Raw genomic sequence first — 18,972 nt, 5'->3', positions numbered from 1 at the left:
GTTGATTTAAAAACATTTTTCCTCCTCCCACAAATTTAAAATCTTTAACAAGTTCAATGATTGGACTTCTTTACTTATTTCTCTATGTTGCCAGCTACACAATACTTGAGATTTATCTGTTGTCCTTTAATTTCTACTTCATTAATAAATCCTCTCCTTTATTTAGATTTCATATATATTTTTATTTCAAAGAGTTCTATTTTTTATTTCTTTTTGAATGTGACTAATTGTTTTGATAATCTGTTACATGGACATTTTTATATTTATTTCTTTTTAATTTTTAAGCTTTCATAAATTGGCATCTCATATTATATATGTTATTTCAATACTTGATGTCTTTAGATGTATTTAAGTGTGTGAACCGTTAATACTAGTGACACACATTTACAGTGACTTGCTTTCCTGAAGCAATTAAGTATTTATTTGAGTTTAAGCTTTGAGAATCCTGTGTCTCTAAATTAAAAATAGTTTCATTCCGGGCCTCCCCAGTGGCGCAGCAGTTGAGCGCTGGGTTGTGAAGCTGCCCGTAGCCTCTGCAGCATCGGTTCGATCCCCGGCAGCTTCCCGGCCACCAGAGGAGGGTCCCACATGGCACGCAGACCTCTCCTGCCACCCGCTGCTCCCCTCAGCAGTGTACTTCGGTCCCTCTGCCTGCTCTGCTCCCCGCTCTGGCTCTGGTGAATTCTCTCACCCTCCCACGCTTCTGACTGTGCCCAGTGCTTGCATAAACAAACAAACAAACAAACAAACAAATAAATAAATAAATAAATAAATGAATGAATGAATAAATAAATAAATAAATCTTTAAAATAAATAGTTTCATTCCTTTTCTACTAACTGGATAAAAGGGTTATTACCAATTAGAGCTAACTTACCATCCCTGGAGAGTTTTAACTAAATGTAAATATTTCAAGGTTAGCCTTTTCACCCCTTTGATCTAAGACTCTAGTGTTAGTACACTATTTCAATTCCCAATTTAATTTCAGTTCCCTGTTCTTTTAATTATCTATGTATATATGTATGTGTACTTCTATGGTATGTGTACATAGTCTTATAGATCTCCTGTGCTTTTTGTGAAAAGTCAACACACTGAAAAATGCACTTATGTTATTTTAGGAGGTCTTCTCAGAGTACTTTATCTGTCATCCTAAGCAATAAAGGAACCCCATAATCTACTTTAACACAAACCATTTCACAATAGATTGATGAGTACATGATATTAAAAATAAGGAAAGTTTTATTTTTGTGTGGTTTAAAAAGGCAGTGATTTAATAGATACAAATCCTGTGTCTGATAAATGATGGATTGATTGTTAATTCTATGCCATACCCTCAAAATTTCATTATTGTATAATCATATCCTAAACAACTTGGACACCTACTTAATGGTAGATTTCATTGTGTCTGAATTGTTATTGAGATTCATACATGTATATATACAATAATAAAATTTTTTGTTTTACTTTAAATTAAATGATGGTTTAATTACTAACTAATCCATATACTTTCAGATAAGCACTTAATCACAGGTTGTCACAGAAATTCTAGACACATAATTCTTGAACAGTTTCAATGACACATAGTCACTGAGCAGCTAAAGAGTCTAATTGAATTTGTAGAACATATTCATTTTAACTTGATTCATGTAGGCTTAATTTAAACATTGTTACTGGAATAGTTCCTTAGAAGTAAAAATGTAAGCATTAAAAACTATAAAAGCTAACTCTACCTCAACTTTAGTCATTAATATAAATAAAGCACTGTAGTAAAACTTAAATAGCGCATTGAGATAATCCCAAAAGGAAAAACTAGGTGTCTTTTAGTAGAAAGTGGAAAGGAAATATGTTTTAAAAAAAAGAACACAAAGTTTTTGTTCCCACAAGCAAAACATTGAGTCAGAGGTTTTCTTTTTAGACAAATTCTCCCATAAATGGAATTGATCCAACAAATATTTCCAACCATTTATCTTTGCATAATGTGGAAATAAAGGGAAATGTGGGGTAAAAATTAAAAAGCACTTATTAATATAATATGAAAACTTTCTCTACATATATAGTTAGCTGAAACATGTAGTAGAGAAATAGAAAGATTATCATGGAGGGCTATTTGCTAGCCAAAGGAGGACTGCCTACCCAATAGTAATTTCCTTGTTCACCCCTGACTTTTCCCAATTAGCAGGACTTTGATTTTGTTCAGTTACAAATCTTCTTCCATGCATCCTCATGCTTCAGGGCCTGATGATGCTATATCCAGGTACATGGAATGGGTGCTAACCACAGTATGCCCATTTTCATTTGTTGGTCTTAATATCAGATAGTTTGTGACCTAATTCTGGTTTTGAGGAAGGGGAGGAGTAATTCAGTGGGGGTCTTTTGGGAAAGGATTCCTTGGTGCTAACATGAAAAACAAAGGAGATACCTGTTTTGGAAGTGACTGGAAATGAATGCATTGATTAAGCACTTTGGCAGTCATCTTGCAATATGCTGTTTAAAATTCAAGTCAACTCATGGACATGACCAGAGCTAAGGGATGGGTGTTTTTATACTTTGCCTGAGGTTTGCATACCGCTGAACAGTATGTTGTGCTAAATAATACATTTCTTTATTATTTAAACCAATTGATTTGATGCTTCTCAGACTTGAACTGGAAACATTCTGGTAGACAAATAGGTATAATCGATTCTCAGTTCAAGAAAATGCCTTGCTCAATTAATTTGCCTGTTTATTTGGCTAACAGTATTATTACTAAACTCATTCTCAGGATTGTCCAATACCACAGTCCACATATTTAAATGTTACATTATTTTGCATTTGCATAGTAAAGGTCTGCAATTTAGGAATTTCTGTCAAATATCTGATATAAAATAATATCACTTATAAGTATGTTTTATGGTGTTTGGCATAAACCTCATGCCTGATGTAAAAGGGAGATTTCTTTTTTTAATTTAACAAATAATAAATATTTCATCAAATCCTTGGGGAAAATACAGGGAGTACGGACTGATTAAAGCTATTACATCTTCCATGGTAAAACCTGTATTCTCTTGGGCCATACAATCTAGAAACTGATGAAAATTCTCTATATTTCTTTTATCACTGAACTCTGTATTAGATATTTTGTAGAGATATATCTAGTATAGCATTTACCAGAATTTTGACAATATGTAAATAAACTATTTTAATTTATTTTATTATTAAAATTTATATTAATATTTTAAAATATCTACTCATGAGTAAGTCAAGATAATGCAGTGAAGGGCAAAGAAATCCTAAACTAGAAGTCATAGCTCTGTCACAGATTGTTGCAGTACTAAGAATAAGTCTCTGCTATCTATAAAGGATATTTATAATTCATAATTCCTAAGTGGTTAAAGTATCTATTACATTAAACAAAGTTTTCAAATCACATACACTCTTCCTGAGATATAGTAGGCATTCCATAAAGACAGCCATCGTTACTTAGGATAAGTGCATCATCATAAAATAGATGTTCAAATCTGTTGACAATAGATCTTGAAGATAATTTTTTGGCACCCCCCCCTATAATTCAAAGAGGAGTTTCTCCTCTCAAACTCTATGTTGCCAGAAATTTATATTTTCTTGAAAAAGCTTTTCTTGATTATGTTCACTTCAGAATGAAAATGATTAACTCCAATATTAATGAGTATTTTTGCTACCATGTGAGGAAACACAGAATGCATAATACATGCATATGTACAAATATAAAAAGCTTGATTAAATTAAGGTATGCAATGCTATGTTACATAATCAGCTTGACATCTAATTAAAGCAATTTATTTTTTATATACTTTCTGGACTTTGGTAATCAATGTCTAACAGGAGAGATATGACATAAAAATATGGACACTATAGACAGTGTTTAAGTGATTTGGGATATAGACACACAGGGTTATGTGGAAGCAGAGATGAGTGCTGCTGCAATTGAGCAAGAGAATAAAGAGGAAGTATTTCCTCAAACAGGGAATTCCTGGGCAGTGCATAGGAAGATAAAGAAGGAAAATTGCAGAAGAGTACTCTAGGGGAGAACATGAAAAATGGCACAGTGGAAAGAAATATTGTAAGTTTTTATAATATAAATTGGGAAGTGATGAGAACAAAAACTAAAGATGGAGCTAGGAACTATGTCATATAAAGTACTTTGAAATGCATCTTACAAAGAAGGAACTGCAGATAGTAAGTTTTTAGCAGACTATTGACAGGGTTGTGTTTGATTTTCATATGCTCACTTTGGCAACAGGAACAATCTGGATTTAAATGGGGGCAAGGAAGGGTGAGAGAGATTAAGGATTTAAACTTAGGCTGGAGAAGTAGTGGTGGATAAGGATAGACACAACTAAGATTAGTTTAGTCCAAATAAGAATAATCGTAATTATTTTTCCTTTTTTTCATATATGTAAAAGTACTTTTCAAAGCCAACTCTAAACTCTATGCTCTCCAGGGCTATTTTATCAAAATTTACTAAACATAAAACCTAATTTAGACAGAGAAGAATCTGTAGTACATTTGCTAAAATTCATGTATTTCGGAATAATCTTAAAATGTTACTGCTTTTGTGATGTCCATTATAGGTGAGATGTAATTTCAAACATATATGGAAAATTAGAGTGCATTGTTTGCTTAATTAGTAATATCCTGTTTATTCTTGTAAAAAGAGATAAACAAAGGTAAATTACCAAAATGTTTTATTTGAAATGAGTAAGTACTGTTGGACATAAAAGGCATAACTGTGACACATGCAAATATGACATTTATTCACTTGAAATTAATGTTATTATATAGGAAATAATTGAACTCGCATACCCTAGAAATATTACACATAGTAATATTATACTGAATATTTTATTACAGAAGATGTATTCCAAGACTCTGACCTACACTACTCAAAAATGAAAAGTGTCAGTCTAGAAAATTCTCTAGGTTTATCCACTCTGCTGCCAGGATCAGGTTAATAGTTTTAGTTCTTACAAGGGCTCCCATTTTAGAGGCAGGAAGGAGGGGAGCCTGGAGACACAGGAAGATATTGATGGAATGATAAAAGCTTTCAGCTTTGTTTTATTTTTCTATGTATTTTAGATCTGTACACTGGCCTTCTCCTTTAGGGGACTGCTGATATGTAATAATGACAGATTGAATATGGCACTACAAATGTTTCATCCTGGAAAGAAGCTATATAAAATGAAAAATGCATCAAATATTAAATCTATAACACAACAGTACAAAATGTTTGCTCTTTACTGTCATTTATTCATGCTTAGCTACTGGAGGATGCAATTTAAATTTCATACAGCTTATGATCAACCTCAGTTTACAATCTTGAAGAAAATGTTTGCAGATAATAATATTGGTTTTAGTAGGACATTCATCACAAATTTGTACTGTAAAGTTGTACATATCCAAAAATTTGTAAGTAAATATGCATAAAGCTCATTAAAGTAAATTTGATATGAAGATGTCTTTTCCCTCATTAATGATGGTGACATAATGTGAGTATGATCCAAAATACCTATCTCTTTATTTAACTATATATATCTACTTTTATATTTTCAGAGAATTTTAAAAAGCTTTATTTTTAAAATGAAATTAGCACAAAATGATTAAACACATACCATAGTAGTGAGAGTTAGCTAGATACTCTATACTTGTTCAATGCAACAGACCATGCAATAGGTTCTAATTCTTATCTTCACTTTATCCTCATTATTTTTCTGTGACACCAAAGTGGAAGAAAGCAAAATGTCAGCTTCTCAATTCATGGTCTTCACTGTTAATTTTTTTTTATTGTTTGTGTAATAATTTCAAGCATAGTCCTTAATTAATCATCTTTATCAGTTAATATCTAATGTTTGTTTACCTCCAAGGTAAACAAGAAGGTAGGGTACAGAAGAAATCATCTGCCCCTGGTTGTGTGGCTTGCAACAGTTGTCCAGAAAGACATATCTGGTACTCTTAAGGGCAAGTGGTTGAGATAAGAGTGTAGATAAGTAATTACTACACTATCTTTGTTCCTGTTTTGTGAACTGTACTCCAAGTAACATATGTCTATTTTAAATTTTGGCTGTTATGCTGAAACATAAGTCAAATAATTAAGTCCTTCAGCTAAAGAGTTTTATTTAATGAATTCTCTAAATATGAACTTAGAGCCTTCTCTTTTCCAGGCACTACTACATGCTGGGATACAAATTAATTTTTCTCTCTTTGTTGGGGAAATATACAATACATAGAAAAGTAGCAAACAAAAACTATGACCTAAGTTTGTTATTATCAAAATCAAGACATGTTGGAAAATAGACATTTTCAACTTTAACTTTTAGCGATGATTTTCTAACATGCATAAATAAATACAATAAAAAAAGAAAAGCAGCAAGGTCTTCATACACTTATAACTCTTAAAAAGTGCTATCAAGAAAAGTAGAGCAAGGAGAGAGAATGATGGAGGTGGTTGATAATGGAAGAAGAAAGAAGGTGACATATTGGTAAAATTTAAATGAACTAAGAGAACAACTGTTTAGGTATTGTGCTTGTCAGTGGTTTCTCATTACATTTTTGGATAGAACCCAGAGAGTCCTGGATAATATGGGCTTTATTAAGTTCTAAAATCTGAATTTTAAAAATTCTCCTCCATACCTATTTTGCCACAGTATCCTTGCCATCTTTTTAGTTTCCAGAAGACATTAGGGTTTTTATGGGACCGTACCAGTACTTTCCTTCTGCTCCAGACACTTTCCTCTTTGCATTGCTAGTGGTTGATCATCCTTCCATGTTGGTATAAATCTCACTTTATACTTTTGGTATAAAAAGACTTTCACTGACAATTCTAAGGTTGTTTCCACTTTATTCCACCCAATGAGTTTCCTTCAAGTTGTGACTGCTAATTTTTGTATTTACCTTTTCGAATTTCTGCTATAATCTTTAGCTGAATGCTTCCAGAAGGCAAGAATTTTGTCTTTTTAAACATTTGAAATTCTGTTTTAGAGCCATTTTTCTACTCAGTGAAAATGTAAGCTTTCTCAGAAAAGCTTAGTAATTCAAATACTGATGCTCATCTGGCCACTTCATGATACCTGAAGTCTTATATAGTTGCTTTTAGATTAAGAAGCCATGACAGACTGAGATTTTATTGGAAGGCTATGGAAGAGCTCCTAAGAGAAGAAAGTTAAAACTACCATATCCTATTTCTGTAGGTTTTCCTCCTTCCCTGTTATCCTGCTCCTGGTGTCATACACTTATAAGTGGCTATGCTATTAGATCAGGGGGTGTTGAATTCAAAGGATACATGTAATTCTGAGAAAAGAAAGGAGACATGATTATGTACTTGATATGTATCCTGTTATTTTGGTTATATGAGGATAATCATCTGAGTGATGTTCTACAATGACTAGAAATTTCTGAATTCCCAACTAGGAAGGGCAAGTAATGGATATATATGTGCAATATTGTCCTCCTCTTTCCTCCTGGCTTCAGCTGTTGTTGAGGTGATGGGTGACTGGGGGCAGAAAACAATATCTCAAAATGGTGACCGGTAGCTTCTCTACTTTCAAGGGTGTCATAAAGATAGTCTTCTCTGCGTTGAAATATGTAAGTGGCAGGAGGCAAAAGCTCATAGCTCTCTCCAGAGCCTTTTTTAGGACTTCTTGGTAGAAATCTATTATGACTTAGAAGCATCTGCTGATGGCTTGTGATGACTAATATCAGCAGGGAATCTTCACAAGGATATTCTAAGTTCTGAACTGTGTGAGAGCATGTGCTATCTGCACAGCAGGAAGCTAAGCTCAAACATTGGTGGAAGTATTATGCCTCAAAACTATGGGAACATTGTAGTGGTGGTAGTGAAGGTGGTAGTACTAATTATAGTAGTATAGTAGTGATTAGTAGCAGTAGTAGTAGTATAGCTAACAGGTTTTGAATATACATTCCAGAATATTTTCTATGTTATGCATGGATAATCTCATATACTCCTTCCAAAAGCCCTATGAGGAAAGCATTATTACCTTTATTTTAATTAGCAGGGGTTAAGACAGCACTATGAAGTTATCTGCAGCCACAGCAGCACAAGTTTGATCCCCAGCCAGGGAGCTACCCACATGGTGCAGCAGACCTCTCTTGTGTCACACGCTGCTCCCCTCAGCAATGTATTTCAGTCAATCCTCCTGTTCTCTTCCCCACTCTGTCTATGGTGAATCTTCTCATCTCCTGAACCTCTGGTCTGTACCCCAGTTCTTGTATGCATAAAATTAATAAATCTTAAAAAAAAGAACGATATAAAAGGAATCCAAATTGGGAAATAAGAAATAAAACAACTATTTACCAATGACATGGTAATATACATAGAAAACCCTTAAGACTCCACTAGTAAGCAATTAGAAACAATAAATTAGTACAGTAATATGACAGGTTAAAAAGTCAATAGCAAGGGGCTCATTGGTAGCACAAGGGGTTAAGCACAGCACGGTGAATCTATCTGCAGCCTCTGTAGCAAGACTTTGATCCTTGGCCAAAGAGCTGACCCATATGGCACATCAGAACTCTGCTGTCTTGCCCACTGCTCCCCTCAGCAGTGTATTTCAGCCAATCTGCCTGTTTTGTTCCCCACTCTTGTCTCTGATGAATCCTCTTACCCCCATACCTCTGGCCTGTACCCCAGTTCTTGTATGCATAAAGAAATAAATCTTTTAAAAAAAGTCAATAACAAAAACCAATTGTGTTACTATATGCAGAAAACAAACTAGAAGAGAAAGAAATCAGAAAACAAACCCATTTACAGTTACACCAAAAATAATAAAATTTCTAGGAGTAAAATTAACAAAAAAAATTGAATGTCCTGCACAATGAAAATTATGAGATACTGATAAAATAATTATAAGACACAGAGAAATGGAAAGAACTGTTGCTTATGGACTGGAAGAATTAGAATTGTTAAAATGACCATGTTATTCTATGCAATATACAGATTCAATGCAAACCCTTTCAAAATTTCAAAAGATTTCTTCAAAGAAAGAAATGAAACATTAAAAAAGTTATATGAAACCACAAAAGACCCAGAAAGGCCAAAGCAATTCTGACAAAAAGATGAAGAAAGGAGGTATTACATCCCCGGATTAAAGACTTGGATGTAGGATCTGAAATCATAAAATACAAAAGAAAACAGCCAAACTCTTCATGACATGGGGTAAATTTGGAGACGCTATTCCAACTGCAAGGAGAAGAAAATAAAAAAAAAAATAAACAAATGGGACTTCATCAAACTAAAAAGCTGCACAGGGAAGTAAAATATTATTAGACACACTACTGACTATGAGAAATACTTGCATATGTGTACTTTTGATGAGGATCTAATATTAAAAATCTACGAAGAATTCATACAACTCAGAAAACAAAAACAGAAACGTACTTAAAAATTAACAGAAAAGGGCCTCCCTGGTGGCACAGCGGTTGAGCTCTGGGTTGCAAAGCTGCCTGCAGCCTCTGCAGTGCTGGTTAGATCCACAGCTCCTCCCCGGCCATGGGAGGAGGGTCCCACATGGCGTGCAGACCTCTCCTGCCGCCTGCTGCTCCCCTCAGCAGTGTGCTTCGGTCCTTCTGCCTGCTCTGCTCCCCGCTCTGGCTCTGGCGAATTCTCTCACCCTCCCACGCTTCTGACTGTACCCAGTGCTTGTATAAATAAATAAATAAATAAATAAATAAATAAATCTTAAAAAAAAAATTGACAGAAAAGGGCCTCTCTGGTGGCGCAGGGGTTAAAGTACCAGTGCTGTCACTGTTGCCAGCCACTGAAGCATGAGTTCCATGCCCAGCCAGGGAGCTACACACATGGTGCACCAGACCTCTCCTCTCGCCCACTGCTCTCCTCAGCAGTGTATCTCAGTAGATCCACCTGTTCCTCACTCTGTTTCTGGTGAATCCTCTTATCCCCCACACGTCTGGCCTACACTCCAGTTCTCGTATGCAAAAATAAATAAAAATACATCTTTAAAAAAATAACAGAGAGCTAAAAAGACATTATCCAAAGAAGACATACAGATGGCCAACAGACATAAGGAAAAAATGTTCATCATCATTTATAATCACAGAAAATCAATCAAATGCAAACTGAGACATCATATTACGCCTGTGAGAATGGCCCATATTAAAAAGCCCAGAAACAAGTGTTGATGAGTATATGGAGAAAAAGGACCCTCATTTATTGTTGTTGGAATGTAACCTGTTTCAGCCCCTGTGGAAAATAGTATGCTATCTTCTATGTTCATTCACCTCTAAATGCCTATAGCTAGAAGTCTTCTAAAGACTGCCTTCTGACAGTCAACACGTGAGCCCAGAAGGTCCTGGGAAACCTGTGTATGACTATCAGATGCAGACATAAGAGACCCCCCCATCTCCCATGATTTCAGTTGAGACAACCTCCCAGGTGTAATTTGCGCTGCAAAGTTTTAGGCTGAAACTTGAATTTTTCCTGAAATTGTACCCTTACTTAGCATCTTTTTCCTTTACTAATTTCCCCACTTCCTTAATAGTTTTCTGGGAATACTTTCTTAATGAGTCACTTGCATATAAATCCTTGTCTTGGTTCCACTTTTTACAGAAATGACAGCTGCAGTCTGCATAAAAGTTGTCACTCTCTATTCCTGCATGAGGACTAAGACCTTGCACTGAAGTTCAGTTCAGGCCCCAAAACTGCAACTATTTGGCATAAGGAACCAGTGCCTCTAAGTGGGCAGGCTAAATGAAGTGGCAAAGTCTAGCTAAGTGATGGAACAGTGACAAGATAGAAAGACTTGTGTTGACCGTGTCATGGGCAAATACAAGGGTGTATGTACTCTGATGCCTGAAGAGTTTCTGGGAAGATGCACTGAATATGTATTTCATGAGTATAAACAAAATCTATTAGCTTAAATGTAGTAAATATATGAGTGAAATATTTTACATTTTAATTATTTTACCACATTGTAAAAACAGACATTCACTACATGTTTCAAAAACAAAATAATGACCTCCCAGAAAGGGATATCATGCCCTACTTAAAAAAAAAAAAATGTTGTTCTTCTTTAGATGCATTTAAGGTGTTGGGATATGTGTCCATAAAATGGATAGGGGAGAACTGACATCTATCATCTTACCTCAGGAGAAGACAGATTTATGTGCCGGGATAATTTTAAATGTTACAGAGAATTTTCATCAGAACTAAATGAAAAATCCCAACAACTGCTTTATGTCAACAAAATAGTTGCTATCTATCATGCTCTAATTTTAGACCATGTCCAGAGAGAGTTCATAAATATATACACTTAAAATTATGCCAATCCTTGGCCTTCTTCACAGATTCACTAGGAAATAGCTAAACGACATTCTCTGAATTATAGGGTGAAAACATGAACCAAATTTAGAAACAAATTAGTTTTGTTGTCTTCAAATACCAAAAAAAAAAAAAATGTGCCTGTTTAGTGTCCCATATATATGTGCCCCATATATATATTTTTTAACATAGTTAAGTCTTATTCTTTTAATTATTTTTACTAAACTAGTGAGAGGTATAATCTAAACTGAAGTTGACCTCACATGCTGTCTTTATTCTATCTGAATTATTTCCTTCTAGGTTCAGTCAATTTAAATCTTTCATTACTAAAATCCCAATGGGTTGTATTTTCTCAGTTGTGAGATTCACTGAAATCCTGGAGACATCAGCATTTTCCTTATAAGAGCGATGGAGATGGAGGGAGGGAGGGAAGAAGGGAGAGAGATGGGGTGTGGAGAACTGGGCCATTAGTGTAAAATACAATTCTAACTGTGGGTTATTGTAAAAATCAATTCTATAGGTTAACTTATCAAAATTAAAGTTTATAGCCAGATTTTGATTAAAAATAATAGGAAGTGAAAGTAATTCTATCTTCCTAAGAAAATAAATTGGAATTTTTAGAGAGAAAAAAGAAGAGATAAAAGTTTGGCAGATTAGGTAAAATAAGGAGAAATATGATGACCTCTGAAATGTCTGGTAGCTCAGTAATGAGAATGAATTGAATTTAACAATGCAGGTAGCTTATAGAACAGTAGATAATAACCACATTTTGATGACAATTATAGGCAATTACAATGATGTAAAAATATTTCTTTTTAAGTATTTATTTATGCATATGAGAACTGGGGCACAGGTCAGAGGTGTGGGGGGTAAGAGGATTCACCAGAGACAGAGTGGGGAACAGAACAGGCAGAATGACGAAATACACTGCTGAGGGGAGCAGTGGGTGAGACAGGAGAGGTCTGCTCGCCATGTGGCGGGGATCGAACAGTGACTGCATAGGCTACGGACAGCTTCACAGCTCAGCTCTCAATCGCCTGTGCCACCAGGGAGGCCCTTGACCCAGTTTTATGGACTCTAAAACCAAACATTCCTTAAACTAATACAAAAAAGTTATCATATCTGTGAGAAATTTGGATTCTCTATAGCTTACAAAAAGAAGCAGGATAGGAAAGGACTAGCTAATATTTCAGTTGTTCTTACATTCATTCAGCATTACTTTTTTTTTTTTAAGTATTGTGGTACATATAGATGAATTAGTTATCTTAGAGTCAAATAGAAAGGCAATCCAAACTTTTCAAATATCTGCAATATGAATCCTTATTACTACAGAGCACAATAGAGAAACATTGAAAGGAAAGCTAACTGTGCATAAAAACATGTTATACCTGAAGGATATGTCAAGCAGAAAAGACATGAAGTGAAAAGACATTATTTATGGCTTATTTAATATGAAATAAAATATCTACTTAACAGCTTTCAAAAATGTTTCAGAAAATATTCATTCATAATTTTAATGTTGCCATTTATATGTTAGTAATTAGGAGCAAAATTGTATTTTTTTAAGTTAATCTTTTTCCCAAAGTTTTATATGTGTAAGTTTTATATAATGGATAAATAGAAAACATGAGTGAAATTATGCTTTCATTATGAATTTTCTTTACTTTTTTTTTAAAGATTTATTTATTTATTTATTTATACAAGAATGGGGGTACAGACCAGAAGTGCGGGAAAGTGAGAGGATTCACCAGAGACAGAGCAGGGAACAGAACAGTCTGACTGATGAAATAAACTGCTGAGGGGAGCAGCAGGTGCCACAGGAGAGGTCTGCCGCAGCATGTGGGACCCTCCCCGGCCAGCTGGGATGGAACCAATGCTGCAGAGGCTGCAAGACAGCTTCGCAGCGTGGTACTCAACAGCCTGCACCATCAGGGGAGGTCCTGTTATGAATTTTCTTTACTCCATTTTTCTCAAGATCTCTTTGCCTTTGTCTTTATGACTATGTTTTTCTACCACAAATGGGTTTCCTTACCTTATTTGTATTCACCGCTGTGATGACCCAGACACATTGTGCATTGCTGTCATACTGGAATGGAAAGTTGGGAGATGTAAAGGTTCCACTTGGTCCTTGAAGATTAGAGCCACACGTCTTCACTAAAAGAGAAATTGAATTTTACAAGATGAACACATGCCACATGCAAAATTCTTGCAACAAAATATTTTGCAAATAGATTTTAGATCAAATTGCACAATTATAATCACCTTGAAACATATATATGTATGTATTAAATACCATTCTAATATGACTTATCAAAATGAGTCTTTCACATCCTGAAGATTACTAAGTCAATATTTTCAATATTAATCAAATTTTTTATGAGTACAGGTGTAAGGCATGACAAACTGCCCTCTGACTGTAAATAGGTGAACTAAAAATTAAAGATGTATATTTATCCAATACTGTTTTAACAAAAATCTACAGAGAAGCAATGTCTTGGATTGATTAAGCAATTTAAAAGTTTTTCATTTATATTTATTAAATACCATATTACTCAAGGGAATAACTGAGACATCTGTATCAAAAATACACTTTTTCTGTTCTTAGAACTGTGAATTAAGCCAATCAGACCACAAAAAAACAGTTACACTGAAATAATTTTAATAAATTGCCACAAAAGTGAAATGTAATATCTTCTAATTTTTACTCCTTCTTTAAATTCTGAGAAACAGAAATAGTAGAAAAAAGGAGAAATTCTCCTAAATAGAACAATGATTATATGAAACCAAAACAAGCATTAGATTAATAAATGTTAGATCAAAATGTGGATGCCCCAAATGTGTGAAAACATTCAAAATTTTCTTAGAGATTTTAAATAATGCAGTAAACTAAGAAAAATTTGGGAAGAATTACAAAATTTAAAGAAAGAAAAAAAGTTGCTGTACTTGTAATATAAATGTCTACATAAATCCAAGAGATTTAATAATGCATCTATAACACATAGTGTTCATTGCAGCACTAATTACAATATCTAAGTTAAAGATACAATATATGTATATGTGGGAGGGAGTGAAACGATTAGTTAAAAAGGTTTAATTAAAAGTTGCACACAACACTAATGATAAAGGACTGATCACAAAAATCTGCAAAGAGCTGATGAGACTCAACAACAACAAAGAAAATAATCCAGTGAAAAAATGGGCAGAAGAGCTAAAAAGAAACTTCTCTGAAGAGGAAATGCAAATGGCCAACAGGCATATGAAAAAATGTTCAACATCACTTGTCATCAGGGAAATGCAAATCAAAACTACCATGAGATACCATCTTACACCAGTGAGAATGGCACATATTAAAAAAAAACTAGCAACAACAAATGTTGGCGAGGGTGTGGAGAAAAAGGAACTCTTCTGCACTGCTGGTGGGAGTGCAAACTGGTCCAACCACTATGGAGAGCTGTGTGGAGATTCTGGACCTACTAAACATAGAGCTTCCATATGATCCAGCAATTCCACTCCTAGGTATTTACCCAAAGGACACAGAAACATCAATTCCAAAGAACACCTGCACCCCTATGTTTATAGCAGCACTGTTTACAATAGCTAAGCTTTGGAAACAGCCCAAATGCCCCAAAATAGATGACTGGATCAAGAAGATGTGGTACATATACACCATGGAATATTACTCAGCATTCAAAAAAGATAAACACATGCAATTTGCAGCAACATGGATGGCGCTGGAAGGGATCATGCTCAGCGAAATAAGCCAGAAAGAAAAAGAAAAATACCGGATGGTCTCACTCATAGCAGGAATCTAGAAAACTTAAATAAGGGACCAGGAAAATGAATAACTATAAGAAAGTGAAAATCAAAATCAACAAAAAACTATGAACCAGAGACACTTTTTGGGGGGTGGGGGGCGTGAGGGGAGGTATTGGGGTCAGAATGGGGGGTTGCAATTGTATGGGGAATATAAAAATAAAATGTATTATTAAAAAAATAAAAAAAAAGAATACTGTTAAAAAAATAAAATAAAAAAAAAGTTCCCCTGAAAACATTTAATTGACTGTCCTGCAGGGAAAAATTAATTTAGAAATTGAGACCCCAAATTTGTGATGCAGATTTGAGAGGTATTCAAACAGAAATTAACATTGCATTCACAGAAATGCATTTCTTCGAAATATTAAAAATAGATATACCATATTATTTTACAATTTCACTGCTAGGTATCTAGCCAAAGAATGCAAAAACACTAATTTGAAGGTATATATGAATGTCTATGTTCATTACAGCAGTATATATACAATAACCAAGTTATGGAAACAACTAAGTATCCAAGTATAGAGGAAAAGATTAGAAAATATCGTATGAATAATATATCAGATGAAATGCTACTCAGCCATAAAATATATTAACTCTTGCCATTTTCAACAACATGGAACTAGGGAAAATGATGCTGAGAGAAATAAGAAGGGGTAAGATGAATATTGGATGATTTCATTTATATGTGGAATAGTTTTATTCTGCAAATTGATGTATTCCACAAACATATGAGTGCACTTTCTAGTGAAAATTCATGCTGGACATTGAGAGACAATGTCCAGGCCAATGTCAAGGCCCCTGCCTTCATGGAATTTAGTCTTTATGGATACAGAAAGACTAAACTAACTGAATTTGCAACATGTTATGAAAGCAAAAGCTGAAGAAGGCTAATGGAAGTAAACAACAAATCAAGAAGGGTTATTTGTATGAAGTGATATAGAAAAATAATTATTTTATTTTTAATTTGTCTTTTCCCTCCCTGGTAATCTGGGAGTCTTTGTCCCTAGATTTTGTAAAAAAAAACATTGTCAAGAAATTAAAAAAAAAAAAACTCATTGTAAACAAACAGAGTTGAACATGTACATAATAAAAAAGGTATTTGTTTCCATTAAAACACTTTTTAAAGCAACATTTTTTAATTATTCAGTGATCATTATTATTAGATTATGCTGAATTGAAATGTTCTTGGTCATTTTGAGAAGACAATTCCTTCTCTAGTGGCAGATATATATGCTTTGAATATAAAAGAGTGGCCAGATGAAAAACTGACTTTGAGAAAATAAAATGACTCAAGAAATTAAATACTTACAAGTGTTACAAGAGTTACAGACTATATTAACTCAAATAGAAAATATTTCCAAAGTTATGAAAAATACTTTATAAATTAGATTAAAATATTTTTAATGAAGAAATTAGTACCCTAGAGAGGATAATGCTTAGCAAATGGGAAGGGTTTGGTAATTATTTTTCAACTGAGAACATAAAAGATTGGCTGAGAAAATGAACAAAACTTGGTAGAAATCTATTATTAAATTAGACAAAGGAAAAATGACAAGTGAGAACGCTACCAGTAGAGCATCTGTTCTCTTAATGGACATAAATAGGAATTGTGGCATTTTCTGGCGGAAAATAGATTCTATTAAACTAGATACAGATTTCTGGGTTGTGTGTCAGAATTTTAGTATTTCTGCAAGATAGTTGGTATGTTTGAAGAACTATGATTAAGCAGATTTTATTTTTCTATCCAACTTCCTTTCTAGGAAGGAAACTCATAATAGTTTAAAACATACACACTGGGCCATCTTTGCTAAGATGTGCTACTTCTGATTTATTATGAAGTAGGACATTATGAAATAACACATTTCAACAATCACAACAAAAATGTAGATTTAACACAATGCCTTGAAATATATTTATAACACTTAATATATCCAATTTCTTTTTTCTTTTTTTTTTTTAGTTCTCAGTTGTTAGTATTTATCCTTATCATAAAAATCGTGTTTATATGTCTCTCCTTGCTCACTGTTTCACCGTATCATCCTATCTTGATATCAGGATGAGAAAACATGATATTAAATAAGCAATAAAAATTTATTTTTATGGATTAATGATCCATTGTGCTTTCTAATAAAACAAAATAAAAGTTAATCTGCTAGTAAGAGAGACAAATTAGGTGGCAGGGCAGAATGAAATTAACATGCATAATATTTGTAAAACCATAGTACTCTTATTTTTTTTTTAAGATTTATTTATTTATTTATACAAGCACTAGGCACAGTCAGAAGCGCGGGAAGGTGACAGAATTCTCCAGAGCCAGAGCGGGGAACAGAACAGGCAGACTGGAAATACACTGCTGAGGGGAGCAGCGGGCGCGGCAGGAGAGGTCTGTCGCATCAGGTGGGACCCTTGCCAGTGGCCGGGGATCGAACCAACACTGCAGAGGATGCGGGCAGCTTCGCAGCACAGTGCTCAACCATTGCGCCATCAGGGGAGGCCCAAAACCATAGTACTCTTAAGGCTACCCAAGGAGCAAAACAGAGTGGAATAAAAACATAGATAGCATGAGTAGGAAGATGTTTTAGACTATGTGATCTACATTTTAAAAGGCAGGAAGCATCAGCTGTCAGCTTTTAATTTTAAAATACGCCATACTCTATGTTAGCTCCACACCATTCATATGGCATTTCCTTCAAGTGGAATATTCTTTTTAAATGCTTTACTTGCTAGCTAAAATTCATTCGTTCAAACCATTACTTCTATCACATCACTTATGCTCTCATTTATACCTTGAGCTTCTTTATGTCAGCAACTACATCTTTCAATTCTTTCGTATCCTAATAACAATATGTTGACTTAGTGTATAGCACTTACTAAAAGTGCATACAAATTTTTCAAAACTTTTAGTGAAAATTAATGAAGTAAAATATATCCAAATGCAAAAAATGTAAAAGGCCAATGTTTGCAATAAATGGTTCAATTAGAAGTCAAGAAAAAGAGGCAATTCATAAAAATGTATTTCAGGGCAACTTCGTTATTATACATAATTCAAGAAAATCTTTCTAGGGAAATGTTAAATGATTATTTTATGATGGTTAGTTATTCTTTTATGAAGGTATTTATTCAGCATCAAACATTGACTTTAAATGCTTCAATGTAAAAAATGAATAAAATAGGAGTCTTTCTTTTAAAGACTAAATCTTGGAGAAGGGGCAGACAAAAAAATTCATTTTCATAATGTGTTATAAGTGCTAAAATAAAGGAAAACAGATGTTATGGTAACAAAAAGAGAACATTTTTGCAACTTGTAAGTTAAGAAAAGGTATCCTTGAGATAATATCAGAGTTGAATATGACATCACATGTAATTACAGCACATGAATTTAAGAGTATAAATTCAGGGTGAGCTTCAGTGGGCAAAGAAGCACTAAATAGCATACCGTATATAAGAAAATATGATCTTTACATCTTTTCTATGAATCTAAAATTATTCCAAGACAAAAGTTTCATTTCTGAAAATAAATGGTAAAGAACAAAATGAATAAACAGTTAAGAGGATTTTTGTTGTTGTTGTTAAGCAATGTAAAATACATGACTTATGAGCAGGGTGTTCAAGATGGTGTCATACGAGGAACCTGGATTCACAGCCTCTCATGGACAGAACAAATATACAATTGTGTACAGACAATTTAAGAGGGAGAAAATGTGAAAACTGGACAAAGAAGTCTTACAACAAAGGATAAAAGAACAGCATTGAGAAAAAGAACTTAGCTCTCTCTGAGGAGGAGACCATACCACAGATGTTAAGATTTGTAGTGAGGAGGAAATCTAAAGCATCTACCTGCGAGAGGCAG

At 34.1% G+C, this 18,972-nt stretch overlaps 1 protein-coding gene across 1 annotated transcript in view; it reads right to left on the bottom strand.

Annotated features, from left to right (window-relative positions):
* Nucleotides 1-18,972, bottom strand: part of CSMD3 (CUB and Sushi multiple domains 3) — a gene marked incomplete at both ends in the record, with an annotated part of 827,299 nt that overhangs the window by 401,768 nt on the left and 406,559 nt on the right. Inside the window, one exon of the mRNA XM_084229760.1 lies at nt 13,339-13,460. Coding sequence (XP_084085886.1) covers nt 13,339-13,460 — 122 coding nt within the window. The remainder of the gene's footprint in view (nt 1-13,338; nt 13,461-18,972) is intronic.

The sequence above is a fragment of the Talpa europaea genome, assembly GCF_964194135.1.
Source record: "Talpa europaea genome assembly, chromosome: 3".
Lineage (NCBI taxonomy): Eukaryota > Metazoa > Chordata > Mammalia > Eulipotyphla > Talpidae > Talpa > Talpa europaea.
This window is presented reverse-complemented; position numbering and strand designations above follow the sequence as displayed.